General features: G+C 35.4%; 1 protein-coding gene across 8 annotated transcripts in view; it reads left to right on the top strand.

Moving 5' to 3' along the window:
* The window catches only part of ninl (ninein-like), a 72,311-nt gene that overhangs the window by 10,579 nt on the left and 46,444 nt on the right, over positions 1-15,288 (top strand). For 2 of the 8 annotated variants that reach the window (NM_001281798.2, NM_001430845.1), the window contains 3 exon segments: positions 10,962-11,028; positions 11,326-11,516; positions 14,792-14,947. In NM_001281798.2, coding sequence (NP_001268727.2) covers positions 10,962-11,028; positions 11,326-11,516; positions 14,792-14,947 — 414 coding nt within the window. 8 annotated transcript variants of the gene reach the window in all.

Here is a 15,288-nt window from a genome sequence, read left to right as displayed (position 1 = left end):
ACCAAAGTTTTACTTATGACGGGCCAAAAACCAAACTTGATTGAGGGATGTGGGCCTAAAGTAAAAATAACAAAGTTTATTACATTAAAGTTTCTATGAGTAATTTCCTAATTAATTTCCTAATATTTAAAATTAATTAAAAATATATTAAATAAAGTTATATTAACTATTGCAGTATATTTTAAAAAAATTATAATTAACTTATTACAGTAAAAACTTAAACAGTCCCATTAATAACATAATGAAGTTCAATGCTGAATGCACTAAGCTGCACATGCCTTTGCTTTGATTTGTATGCTGATTTCTTGTGCACTGCTCTCTATCTATTCCTCACAAAGAACGATGCAACCTCCACAACATGCTAAAGCTGCCTTGATGCAATTTTTTTGGATAGAATGATGTGAAACTCTAGTCTAATCATGCTGTTTGGATTGATACTTCTTGCAAGAGTTGGTCACACAATCTGTGAAGGAACTCAGCAATCAAATACTTGCTGGTCCATCGGTACAGTTTATTTTGGCAGCAGTCAGCACTTGGTGTTTATGAACCAGCCTGCCAGACTCCTTTGGTCCAGCGAGTTTTTAGTGTGTGTGTGTGTGTGTTCATAGTGGTGCGTTTCATGTGTTCCACCAGGATTAGAGCTCTTGGTCTGGGTGGAGCTCAGGGTGCAAAGCATCAGCTGTGGTCTAGAAGGCCTGATAATGTGAAGGACAACAAGGAAAGGGTTTGGCTATAATTTGGCATGAAGATTCCTCTAACTGCGCCTCTCATTTTAGAAACGCATACTTGCATACCAGAGCCCTCCCTTCTTGTGCTCTTCCTCTGTTCATGTCTGTACCGTTCTTTTCTTCTTCTTTTCCCTCTGCTCACTCATTTTTTCATAACAGTGTTTCAAATATTTAGAGCTTTTATGTAACCAGTACATGCGTTACAATGAATGAGGGAGATTACATGATCTCTAACTCTGTGACTAGCAATTATAGTCTGATGCAAGAGGATCCAACTCACCCCGTCTTGGTCTTAAGCTGATGAACATACACAGTTTATATATTTATATATTATACAGCATTATATAAAAGGTTTAAGGTTTCACTGGGTGCTTGTGGTTTAAATGTATTCAACTTGTCCCACAATTAAAGGAGTTAGAAGTGTTAGATGTCTTAAATAACTTGAATCTGCTGTTTTGCAACTGATGGTTTAGCTTCTTCTCATAGTGCAGAACCCATTATTACTTGGAACTGTGTTTTCATTTTTAATAATTACGCACAAAGTTTATTTACTTTATAAATTCACTAATCGCTTTAAAAGCAAGCAGGTTTACATCCTTTTTTTAAAGTAAAGCCAACTAATCACAGTATTAAATCTAAAAAATATAATAATAATAATAATATTTTTTATTTATATAGCGCCTTTCCAGAGCTCAAGGACACTTTACAAGGAATGCGACAAAAAGATAAACATACATGAAGTCAAATATAACAAACTGGAATTACACAAACAAGACCTGAGAGACATATGAGCAGAGTGGAGGTGGATCAGATGAAGTAGTCAGTTTGGCAGGTCAGAAATTTAAGCATTCAAAAAATAAGTAAGTCTTAAGTAAGGGATTTGAATTCAGAGATATTACAGTTTTTCTCAGTCGCTTTGGTGCGTTTCTCACAACACCTGTGCATTTCTGCACAACAGTTAATGCATTTTTCAAAACAATTAGTACAAACTGCAAAACCTAGCTGATAACCTGCAAAAGCGCGTCACTTGCTCAAAATGGATAGTTCATTCCTCAAAAGCAAGTATTGATGTCAATCAAAGTGTCAGTATCATCAAAAGGAAAAGTCCTGACACCATTGTTTATGAATAAGATGTCGTGTTTTCATTATGACAGTTTACTCTGGACATTTTTTTCCAATGCAAAACAGGCAGATTTTGGTGACACATCCTGAAAATTCTCAAGACAGCACTATATACTGTTTGCACAGTCATTTGAAAACTACAGTAAAGTTGGACATCACTGCATTTAGTGAGTTATCTGAGTACAAGACACTAAATATGTATGTTTCACATTTTTACTGCATTTGCTCGTTGCAATTCTAATTTATTTACAGCATTGTGCAAAAGAATAAACACATCCTTATATACAACAAACATAAACTCCCTTTAGGTAGAGCTGTGCAAAACTGTAAACAATATTGCAGTACATACTGGACCTGAACCTACAACATACACAGGTCTGTAAATCATTCATCAAATTGTTAAATTTTAAAGACATTTTCAGGAAAATAAAGATTTACTTTTTTTTTTTAATAAAGTTTGCTTGACTGATTTTGACATCAAGTTCAACATTTTTTTTATGTAATGACTCGAGTAATGAAATGAGGACTATTAGTTTTATATGGAATGACTATTCAGCATTTACAAGTTTAGTTCATTTTGACTGACATAAGCAAATAATAATGTTATAAACAGCAGAGAGTTGTATGAAAGCAATTGATGCATGTCCAAAAGCATTTGCAATTTGTTGAAAGGAATGAGAAACTGCTACAAGGATGTGCACAAATGACTAATTGTTTTGAGAAATGCATGACCTGTTGTGCAAATGTAAATAGTGTAGTGAGAAATTCACCAAAGCAACTGAGAAAAACTGTAATAGCAGAGTGGAGTGAGCGTGGTAGAGAGTTCCAGAGTTTGGGTGCAATAACACTAAATGATCTGCCCCCCGTTGAAGAGAGGCGGTACCAAGGGACAGCGAGAAGGCAAGAGTCAGCAGAACGTAATGAACGAGTTGGGGTTTAGGGGACAAGCATGTTGCAGAGATAGGAGGGTGCTAGGCGATTTAGGGATCTAAATGCAAGGAGAAGAATTTTGAATTTAATGCGATATGCAACTGGGACCCAATGGAGGTCGTACAAGATTGGGGTTATGTGAGCAGAACGTTTGGTATGAGTGAGTATTCTAGCCGCAGAGTTTTGAATATACTGTATTCTGGAGATGAAGCTGGCAGGCAGGCCAATGAAAAGAGCATTACAGTAGTCGATGTGTGAGGAGACAAATGCATGGATGACAGTCTCAGCATCCTTGCTACTTTTGAAGGGGCGCAGTTGGGAAATGCAACGTAAATGAAAGAATGCAGATTTAATAACAGATTTAATGTGAGACTGAAAAGAGAGTGTAAAGTTGAAGATTACACAAACATTTTTTTACAGAAGTAGATGTTTTAATGTGCAAGCCAGCAATCTCAAAGGAGAAACTTCAAATGACTTTTATTGTGACATCATCAGGAGCACGTGTACTATGATGAGTGAAAAGCCTAGGTGCTGGCTCCAGACAGTGCAAGATACAACAACATACTCCCAAAAAAACAAAACAGTGTACAATTAGCAATGTATTATAATTTTTATTATAATTTAATTATGTCTCGGCTACTCATAAAAATCTTTCACATTGTTAAACTGGTTATTAAATGTATATAGTAGGGTTTTTATTGTGTTTTATGTTTTATTTATTTACATTTAATGGAGGAATGATGAGATAATATATCAAACAGTATATAGTGCTGTCTTGAGCATTTTCAGGACGTGTCACCAATATCTGACTTTTTTGCAATGGAAAAAATGCACAGAGTAAACTGTCATAATGAAAACAGGACGAAGCCATTTGACTATCTTGTTCATAAACAATTGCCCAGGACTTTTCATTTTGATAATACTGACACTTTGATTGACATGAATACTTGCTTTTGAGGAATGAACTATCCATTTTGAGCATGTGACAAGCTTTTGCAGGTTATCAGCTAGGTTTTGCAGTTTGTACTAATTGTTTTGAGAAATGCATTAACTGTTGTGCAGAAGTGCACTAGTGAGAAACACACCAAAGCGACTGAGAAAAACTGTAACATTACAGTTTTTCTCAGTTGCTTTGGTGCATTTCTCACTACACTATTTACATTTGCACAACAGGTCATGCATTTCTCAAAACAATTAGTCATTTGTGCACATCCTAGTAGCAGTTTCTCATTCCTTTCAACAAATTGCAAATGCTTTTGGACATGCATCAATTGCAACTCTCTGCTATTTATAACATCATTTGCTTATGTCATGTCAGTCAAAATGAACTAAACTTGTAAATGCTGAACAGTCATCCCATATAAAACGAATAGTCCTCATTTCATTACTTGAGTCATTACATACAAAAATGTTAAACTAGTTGTCAAAATCTGTCAAACTAATTTTATAAAACAAATTTAAGTATTTATTTTCCTGGAAATGTCTTTAAAATTAAACAATTTGATGAACGATTTACAGACCTGTGCATGTTGTAGGCTCTGTTTCAATATGTACTGCAATATTGTTTACAGTTGTGCACGGCTCTACCTAAAGGGAGTTTATGTTTGTTGTATATAAGGATGTGTTTATTCTTTTGCACAATGCTGGGAATAAATGAGTATTGCAAACAGCAAGTGCAGTAAAAATGTGAAACATACATATTCAGTGTCTTGTACTCAGATAACTCACTAAATGCAGTGATGTCTAACTTTACTGTAGTTTTCAAATGGCTGTGCAAGCAGTATAGTGTTGTCTTGAGCATTTTCAGGATGTGTCACTGTACATTGAAATAATGTCCAGAGTAAACTGACATAATGAAAACATGACAAAGCCATTTGACTATCTTGTTCATAAACAATGGTGTCAGGACTTTTCATTTTGATAATACTGACACTTTGATTGACATCAATACTTGCTTTTGAGGAATGAACTATCCATTTTGAGCAAGTGATGCGCTTTTGCAGGTTATCAGCTAGGTTTTGCAGTTTGTACTAATTGTTTTGAAAAATGCATTAACTGTTGTGCAGAAATGCACAGGTGTTGTGAGAAACGCACCAAAGCAACTGAGAAAAACTGTAAATACATTATCTGAACTTTTTTCTACATAATTTCAACACTTTTTAACAATTTCGCAATGCAGTTTCAAAAAAATAAAAAATGAAAGAGATAGATAGATAGATATATAGACAGATAGATAGATATATAGATAGATAGATAGATAGATAGATAGATAGATAGATAGATAGATAGATAGATAGATAGATAGATAGATAGATAGATAGATAGATAGATAGATAGATAGATAGATAGAAATAAAAACATAAAACAAAAATACAGTGCTGTTTTAATTTTATGTATTTTAAATCAGTGCTGTAAATGGGTTGCAAATGACCTTTTACTTCCCAAAATAAAGAGTGAGAAACACCACACACTTTTGCACACAATGAGAAAGTCATCTACTGATAGACAGAATCAGATCTCACATTTACAGGCATCAGCTCAGACTCCAGGCCATGTGTACACGCCCAACACTCATGCGAGCAACAGCACTGCTTGTTTATGTAAATAATTCAACTGGCTGTGATAAATATTGCACACAAACCTTGTCATCCAACATGAATCATTTAGTGTCTTTGGTACGTCATAGACTAAAATACAACACATAAACTGGCCACTTTATTAGGTACACCTTATTAGCACCGTGTTGGGCACCCTTTTGCCTTCAGAACTGCATTAATCCTTCGTGGCATAGATTCAACAAGGTGTACTGGAAATATTCCCCTAAGATTTTGGTCCATATTGACATGATAGCATCACGCAGTTGCTGCAGATATGTCGGCTGCACATCCATCATGGTAATCTCCCGTTCCACCACATTCCCAAAGGTGGATTGAGGTCTGGTGACTGTGGAGCCATGCCACCATGCCACGTTCAAAGTCACCTAAATCACCTTTCTTCCCCATTCTGATACTCGGTTTGAACTGCAGCAGATCGTCTTGACCATGTCTACATGCATAAATGCATTGAGATGCTGCCATGTGATTGGCTGATTACAAATTTGCATAACGAGCAGTTAGACAGGTGTACCTAATAAAGTGGCCGGTGAGTGTAGCTTCATCAGGAAGTCTTTTGGGAGGAATGCAATGTCATCTAATTGTTTTGGAGTTTGATGCATTTTAGTAATTTTAATATTTTTTTTTTAAATGATAATCTTCATAAGTACAACAATGTATGTTATTTTCACATTTATCTTCTTTTTTTTTTTGAATGAGATCAATAAAGGGGCTATTTTCTCATACTAGAACTATTGTCTGAGAGACAGAGATAATGCAAGACTTTCCGTCCTCTTCTTTCCCCCCTGAAAAGCTTTTTTTGTGAACAGTTATGTAATGTTGTTTAAAGTTTAACGCTGACAGTAATTGATTGTGGCTTGTCCCATATTCAGCTGGGCTTATTCTTTTGTTGCTGGAGGCTGAACTCTGTGGTGTTTTTCGATCAGTGTATCCTGTTCTGTTTGTCTCCTGCATTCGATCGCTGCCATACATTGATCAAATCTTACAGGTCAGTGATTCTCTGCGTTACAATTGTGATTTACCACAAGATGGCATTAACATAGAGATAGTGGTCAGGCTTCCCAAGAGTCATGGAGATTTCTGGAATGTCATGGAAATTTAAAAGATGTTTTCCAGACATTGAAAGTCAGGGATTTCTGTTTATCATTTAAAAGTTCACTTCCCATTTATCAAAATCTAATTTTTCTATACCATGTTTTTAATCACATTTTTTGACCTATTTGTTGTAGTTATGCTATTTTTTCACTGTTAATTTGTTCTTTTACCACTTTTCAACTAGCAATCAAATGCAGTCACCAGCTATACCTGTATTTGACAGGCTGTACCTGTATTTTAACAGGTACAGCCTGTCAAAACTGACAACAAAACTGTCACTAACAAGAGATGGTGTCTATTTGGACCATTTTCTCTACACCTTAGAGCAGTGGTTTTCAGCCGGTGGGCGCCACACTTGCAGGGGAGCGCGAGTAGGCTACAGGATGGGAGAAAAAAATAACAGAAAATATAATAAAACTCAAATTTGTGATCTTTGTTTGGATTATTCGGATCCATTTTCTCTGCTAAAATAGACCAAAACAGTCATTATTTCATAAAATTATAAGTGACTCAATATTATTAACTTATTTGTTGATTTAATTTCATCATATTAAAGCAGTGTTTCATTTTCAATCGTGAGGTGATGGTAAATTAAGTGATGGTTAATTGTCAGCTCTCTTGGTCGTCAGGTCGTGTGATCTACTGTTTGTTGCTGAAAGTGTATTCAAATGTTATAAATAGAAAAACACCACATTTTGAAATTTAACTGCAGTATGTTACTGCAGTTTTATGTGCAGTATTTGTGTGTGCTGCGCTCATAAACTTTGGAAAACGGCGCTCATTTGTTTGATTTCTCCTCGAGAAGCTGCGCAAGCCTCAAAAGTTTAAGGTCCTTGTACCCTGACTGAGTCCAAAACTGGCGAATTTGTTTTTTTATATTCGTCATTTGGTGGCCCTCAATTGTCAATAACATCCCTCAAAATAATTGCAACGGATGTGAAAAATGCAGAAAATCGAACCATCCAAATTGATTTTTATGACGGACGGAAGTTGCAGAGGCTGTAAACGTATAAAACTTGAGGTCGTATTTAGTTTATATATACAGTTGAAGTCAGAATTATTAGCCCCCCTTTGAATTTTTGTTTTCTTTTTTAAATATTTCCTAAATGATGTTTAACAGAGCAAGGGAATTTTTACAGTATGTCTGACAATATTTTTTCGTCTGGTGAAATCTTTATTTGTTTTATTTCGGCTAGAATAAAAGCAGTTTTTCATTTTTTAAAAACCATTTTAGGGACAAAGTTTTTAGCCCCTTTATACAATTTTTTTTCGATAGTCTACAGAACAAACCATCATTATACAATAACTTTATAAATATAAAGTATATATATATATATATATATATATATATATATATATATATATATATATATATATGTATATATATAAACGAGAATATAGGCAACAGTTTTTTAGTTTATGTTGAAATACACACATGCACGCAGCCACGCACCCACAAACATGTTGAAATACATTTATGTTGTTAATAAATAAATAAGAATAAAGCTTGCAAAAGGTGAGAACCTCTGCCTTAAAGAGTAGTTGAATGCAGTGATGTTATGTAGTTGCAAAATACAACATATTAATGTTTTATTGTCGAAAAAGTCAACGTAGGTGTCTTTATGAGCACAAACACAGCATATGGGCTCTTATATGCTGTTGTGTCATCACTTATATTTCAAGTCAGATCTCTCTGGCCCCTCATTTATAATGCTTTTCATGAAGTGCCCCCCATGACAAACTAATTGAATAGCCCTGCAATATAGTTTAGAATATTTCGGCCCATGGCTCTCAATGCTATTTGGTTTTTGGCCCTTTATATGAAAAAGTTTGGGCACCCCTGATTTAGGGTGACAATAGCATGGCAACACAGGATAGTTCATGCGATTAGTTAAAACTGCTTGTTTCTCTGGGTTTTAACATTATTTTGAAACATTTGGGATAATGTAAGTACATAAGTCACCAAAATATAACTGTTCTAGTGGCTGGTTAAAAAAAAACCTGATGAAAAGTGAACACCACATGCTGAAATTGTAATGAATTCTGTGGCAAACTGTGTAAAATGTTGTTACATAACATGTTAGAGCGACAGTGAGTCTGGCATCTTTCTATTCTATTCTTTGTTTCCTTGTATATTTATTTGATGTTGTATGTAGCTGTTTCTTAGGTGAAGCAACCTTTACAGTTACTTTCAGTACTAAACTTCCTACTCTTTATTGATGTCTGCCAGTTTTAAAGTGCTCTCAGTGTTGGAACTGTTGGATAACTCGGTTGGACTCCAACCATATCTTATGTAAGCTCTTTTTGCATCATTACAGAGAGATTTTGCTGGCTTTATATGAGCAGCTTTAAGCTGTTTAGTATGATGCAGTGTTTCTATACTGACGTGAAGAACAGGATTACTTGCTTGTATCCTCAGTCTGCAAGTTGTTCCCGTCCAGCGTGGCAGAAGTAATGACTGCTGGGATGGAATGCCTTATGATGATTGCATTGTGTTCCTTGTGATCGCTGAACCATTTCGTTCATTCAGCAACAATTTCTCTGCCCGCTTACTTCAGTCAAGGGTCAGAGTTGAGCCCTTATTATGCTTCTTTTAGCATGGCTTTTGGAATTCAAATGTTTTGAATAGCACATTACTAGAATACACAGTATGCGCAGTGTTAAATATTACAGTAAATTTGCAGTTTTCGGACCAGGGGGGCCCAAATCGGAGCACTCACTCTGGTCCGCTCTGCGCTGGTTGTGGAAGCTCCAAATTGAACCAAAACAATCCATTACCATTGGCTTAAGATTGGCAAGCAAAATTCAGGACATTGCAACCTGTAGAACCTGAGAACTTAAAAAAAGCAGCTTTCCTTGATTCATCTTTTTATTTTTGGTGTATTTGTGCTTTTGAATAGCATTATGGGTTTTTCATGTTTCTTCTAACAACTTTTAACCTTGAAAAGTTAGAAAAAGTGACTTTAATGACATGTTTAATAGTTGGGTTGGTGTTCTAATTTATGGTACAAAAAACTTGTAATAAACTGCCAGTACATTTTCTGTTATTTTACAGACTTATATATATATATATATATATATATATATATATATATATATATATATATATATATATATATATATATATATATATATATATATATATATATATGTATGTATGTATGTATGTATGTATGTATGTATGTGTGTGTGTATATATATATATATATATATATATATATATATATATATATATATATATATATATATATACATAAACACACACACACACACACACACATATATATATAAGTTTATTGTTTTATTTATGTTAAATTAATTATATTGTGACAGGCAAAACTTTAAAATATTTTACTAAAAGTAATTTAATTTGTAATATAGAGTATATGCTGATGTCACTTCCGGGAAGGAAGAAGTTGTGTCATGAAGATGGAAGCAAGACCTCTCTTTTTTGACCGTGTAATATAGTTCAGTTAAGTTGTTATTAAACATTTTCGAAACAACATCACTGGACTGTGTTATGTTACTCGCGTTCAAATCCTGCTAATTCAAAGAGAGAAAGAAAAGAAGAGACGGATTGATGGCGCTTACATATATATTAATTCAAAGTTCTAAAATGTCAATAAAAGTCACTTTATTAAACTGCAGAGCTAAATTTTCAAATCAAGTCCACAGAGCAGAGATCTAGTTCCCAAAATGCAATTTACAACTGTGAATAAACAGGATACACTTGTGAAATACAAAATACAGAAAATGTTTAAAATTTACTGTGTATACTTTGCACACAATGTGTTGAACAAACTCTGGGTTGCAGGCTTGACAAAACAAAAATCGTTACACAATAACTTGCCTAATTACTCTAACCTCGCGAGGATCACATGAGTTGCCCGTGGACCTGTTATAAAATTAGCTTACCATAGCACCACATACCAGTAAGCTGCATCTAATTTGTTTTGTAGCTATTCTTTTTAAATCACACTTGCATTGGTTGATATTTATCTGTTTCCAATCATTGTTGACAACTATTGTGAGAAATCATTAACATGATCAGTGCCTTCACATAGATGAATATAATTAATTATTAATAACATATAATTAAAAGAAAATTGAGCAAATTTGTAATTAGGAAGTGTGTATCAAACTGGTAGCCCTTCACATTAAACGATACCCAAGAAGTAGCTCTCAGTTTCCAAAAGGTTGGTGACCCCTGCTTCAAACTGTAGAAACGTCTTGAAAAATATCTAGTAAAATACTATTAACTGTCATCATGGCAAATATAAAATAAATCAGTAATTAGAAATGAGTTATTAAAACTATTGTGTTTAGAAATATGTTGAAAAAAATATTCTCTGCATTAAACAGAAATTGGGGGGGGAAAAAACTGTTTACAAATGAGTAGGCAATATACAATACACATTCTATGCAGCATTTAGTAGGTAGTTTTCAGTAAACACTGTCAATGCTCTGTTTACAGAGTCTCAAATCAGATGAAGACACAGGAAGCAACAAAGAGTCCACACACCACTATTTTGTGGCACAAGGTATGTTCAATTTGACTATACTCTGCACACTCAAAACATTGTCAGTTGCTGTTTGTTCAAACTACTTATTTAAAATGAGCTGAAATAACACAATTCTTGTTTTTTTGTTACTTATTTGTTTTATGTTCAGTTCATTTATATTTGTAAAAAGTAATTAGTTACCCTAATTCCTTCATGTTACCCCAACACAAATCAATTGTGGGGAACCTATTTTTTTCAGTGCAGCTTTGTTATTTATTTTTTTTTTGCATTGTTTATAAGTAAATTTGCACAAATTCTGAATTATATACATTTAAGGCCAGCTGAAGCTCTGGAATCAAGATGGCACAGGAAATTGTCAACGCTCATCTGACAATCAGCAGGAAGTGACAGACGGGCAGGTGAGGGCAGTTTGGGAAGATCTGGGGGTCGGAGCTGCCGGATCACTAAACCGTGAGGAGCTTTCACTCGTCTGTGATCACATCGGACTTAAGCATTTAGAGGCTGAGGTACTACTATCACCTAAATTATGGAGGATTCATAATCATCACATGCTGCATGTATGTTTACTGATTACTTTTTACAGCAGGAATTCTCAAAGTCTCAATTCATTCATTCATTCATTCATTTTCTTGTCGGCTTAGTCCCTTTATTAATCCGAGGTCGCCACAGCGGAATGAACCGCCAACTTATCCAGCAAGTTTTTACACAGCGGATGCCCTTCCACCCACAACCCATCTCTGAGAAACATCCACACACACATTCACACACACACTTATACACTATGGACAATTTAGCCTACCCAATTCACCTTTATCGCATGTCTTTGGACTGTGGGGGAAACCGGAGCACCCGGAGGAAACCCACGCGAAGACAGGGAGAACATGCAAACTCCACACAGAAACGCCAACTGAGCCGAGGTTCGAACCAGCGACCCAGCGACCTTCTTGCTGTAAGGCGACAGCACTACCTACTGCCCCCACTGCCTCACCCATCTCACTTCAATGGTTTGAATATTCAGAAATGTCAAAGGTCCGAAATTTTTATTTATTTATTTTTTGCTATAACAAAACTTTATATTAATAAACATTAACATTAGAGCTGCATGCTGTTGAAAAAATATATCATTGCAATATTTTGTTTTTCTGCTATACATGTTGCGATCTGAATACAGTTTCACCAGATGACTTCAATATGTCTATTTGGAAATAATTCATAATTTTAGATTGATTGGAATGATTCTGTTGGGGAGTGCATCTGTATAAAATCTAACAAACAATCTACAAGCATAGATAAATATAGTTTCAAGAGTTCACACTTAGCTGATGATTGATTAAAAAGCTTGTTTGGCATGCTGTCCCGGAAGAGAGCCCTGAGCTCAGATCATCAAGCCAGGGGCTCCCTCCTGTTTGGCGAGAGAAGGGTTTGAGCTCAGGTAGATCTCGAGAACTCCCCTGCTGTAGTGGCTAATGAACAGATAGTGATTGCTCTTAAGAGATAACTACTTTCTAGGAGCATGTCTACGGTGTTGATTTGGATTAGTCAATTAACTTAAGTTGCATGTTTTTGGACCGTGGGAGGAAACCGGGAAACTCAGGGTAAACCTACTTGTGCACGGGCAGAACGTGTAAACTCCTTACAGAAATGTCGGCTGGCTTGCTAAGGACTAGAACCAGTGACGTTCTTGCTGTGAGGCAACGGTGCTAACCACTGGGCCACTGTATCACCCATCTAGGAAAGCAGGAGGAGTAGGGGTGAAAAGGGGGATTTTTTAAAAGATTTTTTTGTCGGTTACGAAAGTCACTATGTTAGATTATGTGATTTTTTTTTTTTTTGATAAAATCGTCACTTGTCGTAGAGAGCAAATATGCCAGACTACACGTTCCTTCACAATTAGTCATCCTATGACGTCTACGATGAGTGTTATTGACTGGATATGGTGGACTGTCATGGTTTTGGGTACTGCAGGACGCGGCTAAAAGACACGTATCAGAGGGGATTTAGAGGTGGGTAATACTCAAAGCCGTCTGATAAATAAGTGGTGTAGGCTACCGTACATGCATTAACCGGTTCTCACGGGTTGCGTGCTTATACCCTCCAATACACCATATTATCGTCATTTTTGATTGCGACTTGTAAAGAGCTTAATATTTTAGAAAAGGTAGGCTAGACGTGTTGCGGTCATTGATCATTTGAGACTCCTTTATAACAGCACTCCCGCAAGATTCTCTCTTGCTTTAACAAAAAAAGCTATTTATCTTTTATATGCGTTATTAATAGCCTAATTAAGTTTTAAGGGGGCTATAGAGTATATTTTTTTGTGCATGCACTGACTGCTCCTTCAAATACACAGAATATACATAGCTACTTGTCTTATTTGTGTTTATTTCGATAAAATGATAAACACGGATATGCGCCTTTTTCAGAAAATAACCTATTTATTTAATTTAAAAATATGTTAGGCCTATATTTATTTATAAAGGCTAATAAAATATATTTCTTTATTTAAACTAGCCTATTTTAAATTAAATTACAATATGTATTTTACCATTCGTTTTGGCATTAAAGAATTATTAAACAGATTATTAATAACTTATCAAAGAACATTTTACTGAACTCAGTGAAAAGTTTTAGGTCAAATAGGCTATTTAATATTAGAGCAATATTATATTACCGACTCACCGCAGCCATGTCTAAAATGAAACTTATCAGAAAACAGTTAACACAGCCTATGCCAAGCGTAATAATTGTGTTAGATCTTAGCAAATGCAAACGTGACACTGTTGATTACTTTTGTGATGATTAGACCTGAAGCCGCGCTGCGCTCAACTGAACAAAAACATGGAAAACATTTTCACGTGCAGGCGGCGGGTCCTCCATCCGCCTCCCGTCTGAAAGAATCTTAGAGCATCCTTGTTTCTTCCGTGCCTAAATAAATATCATTTCATTTGCTTTCATTTATGTATATTATATCCATTTTGCAACAGTCCTGCGGGCCGCGGAGACCGGCATGAACCGAAAACGAAACGAAAGGTTATTAAATATCTTTAGATATGTTTAAATATAACAATCAAATATTATATACATAAACGTAACACTACCGCGCCCCCATGCGATAGTATCGTGTATCGGCGATCTCACAGGGGGACGATTTGGCGATCTAAAAATTTAATATATCGGCCAACACTAGTCACGACGCCCATTTGTCGTTTACGATTCCCTGCGACACCCTACGTCCAGAAAATCATGCCTAAATCGTGTAATCTGACCTGGGCTTTAGGGTATTTACAGTGACTTAGTAATCGTCTGGTTGATGAATCATAATAATGAATTGCAAGCAATGCAAGCAATCATAAGCATGTCTTCTTCTCGAAATCAGTTTATAAATAAACTCAAAGAAAAAGATAGAATTGAAATAAACTATTAATAAAAACACAATTGTTTTGTTTACCAAGTATTCAGCTACAGTAACTGAATAAAAATAAGAATCTGTCAAATTAATTGTCAATAAAGTTACAGACAGTACCAATTCTTATGCTTGAATGTTTTTAAAATCATTATACAGTCACAGGCCCCAATAATGTTTTAATCCAGACTCACTGCATATCCATGTGACCATTGCGAATGATCACAAAGTAATAAATCCACACATTGTTACACACAATTAGCGTTCCTGAAATATGAAATGGAGGAGGGTCCAGAGTTTGAACTTTGAGAATTCCTGGTTTACAGTGATATTTTGTCAGTATTGATAAAATCACTCTACGTCTTTGTGTTTAAGCAGGAGTTAGACGCTCTCTTCAGGAAACTGGACAAGGATCAGGATGGAAAAGTCAGTCTCATTGAGTTTCAGAGCGGCCTGTTCAAACCACATGATCATGCTTCACCCCTCTCTACCTCCACCCCTGCACGGCCCAAACCACTGCGCACCATCTCAAAGGTCAGCAGTAGCTCAAGGTCACGCTGATGTTGCAATAGAAAGCAGATAATAAATATAGTAACCAAAAACGAGACCAGTATGCAAGTTTGTCTGCATGGCTTTCTCTGAAAATTTAATTTTATAGTTCTCCCAAAAATTTATTCTGTCATCATTTACCTGTTTCAAAGCTGTCAGAGTGTCTGTTTTCTGAAGATATACTAAGAAATGTTGTAAAAAAAATGAGTGCTTTTTCCCCTCACTAAATTCTTCAGAAAATCTCCTTCGAAGAAAGTAATTCATAAAGGTTTAGAACCACTTGAGTGTGTGCAAATGACGAGGAAATGTTCTATTTATGCGTGAGC

The sequence above is a fragment of the Danio rerio genome, chromosome 13 (genome assembly GCF_049306965.1).
Source record: "Danio rerio strain Tuebingen ecotype United States chromosome 13, GRCz12tu, whole genome shotgun sequence".
NCBI classification, from domain to species: domain Eukaryota; kingdom Metazoa; phylum Chordata; class Actinopteri; order Cypriniformes; family Danionidae; genus Danio; species Danio rerio.
Note: the sequence above shows the minus strand (reverse complement) of the source record. Positions and strands in the feature narration are given on the sequence as shown.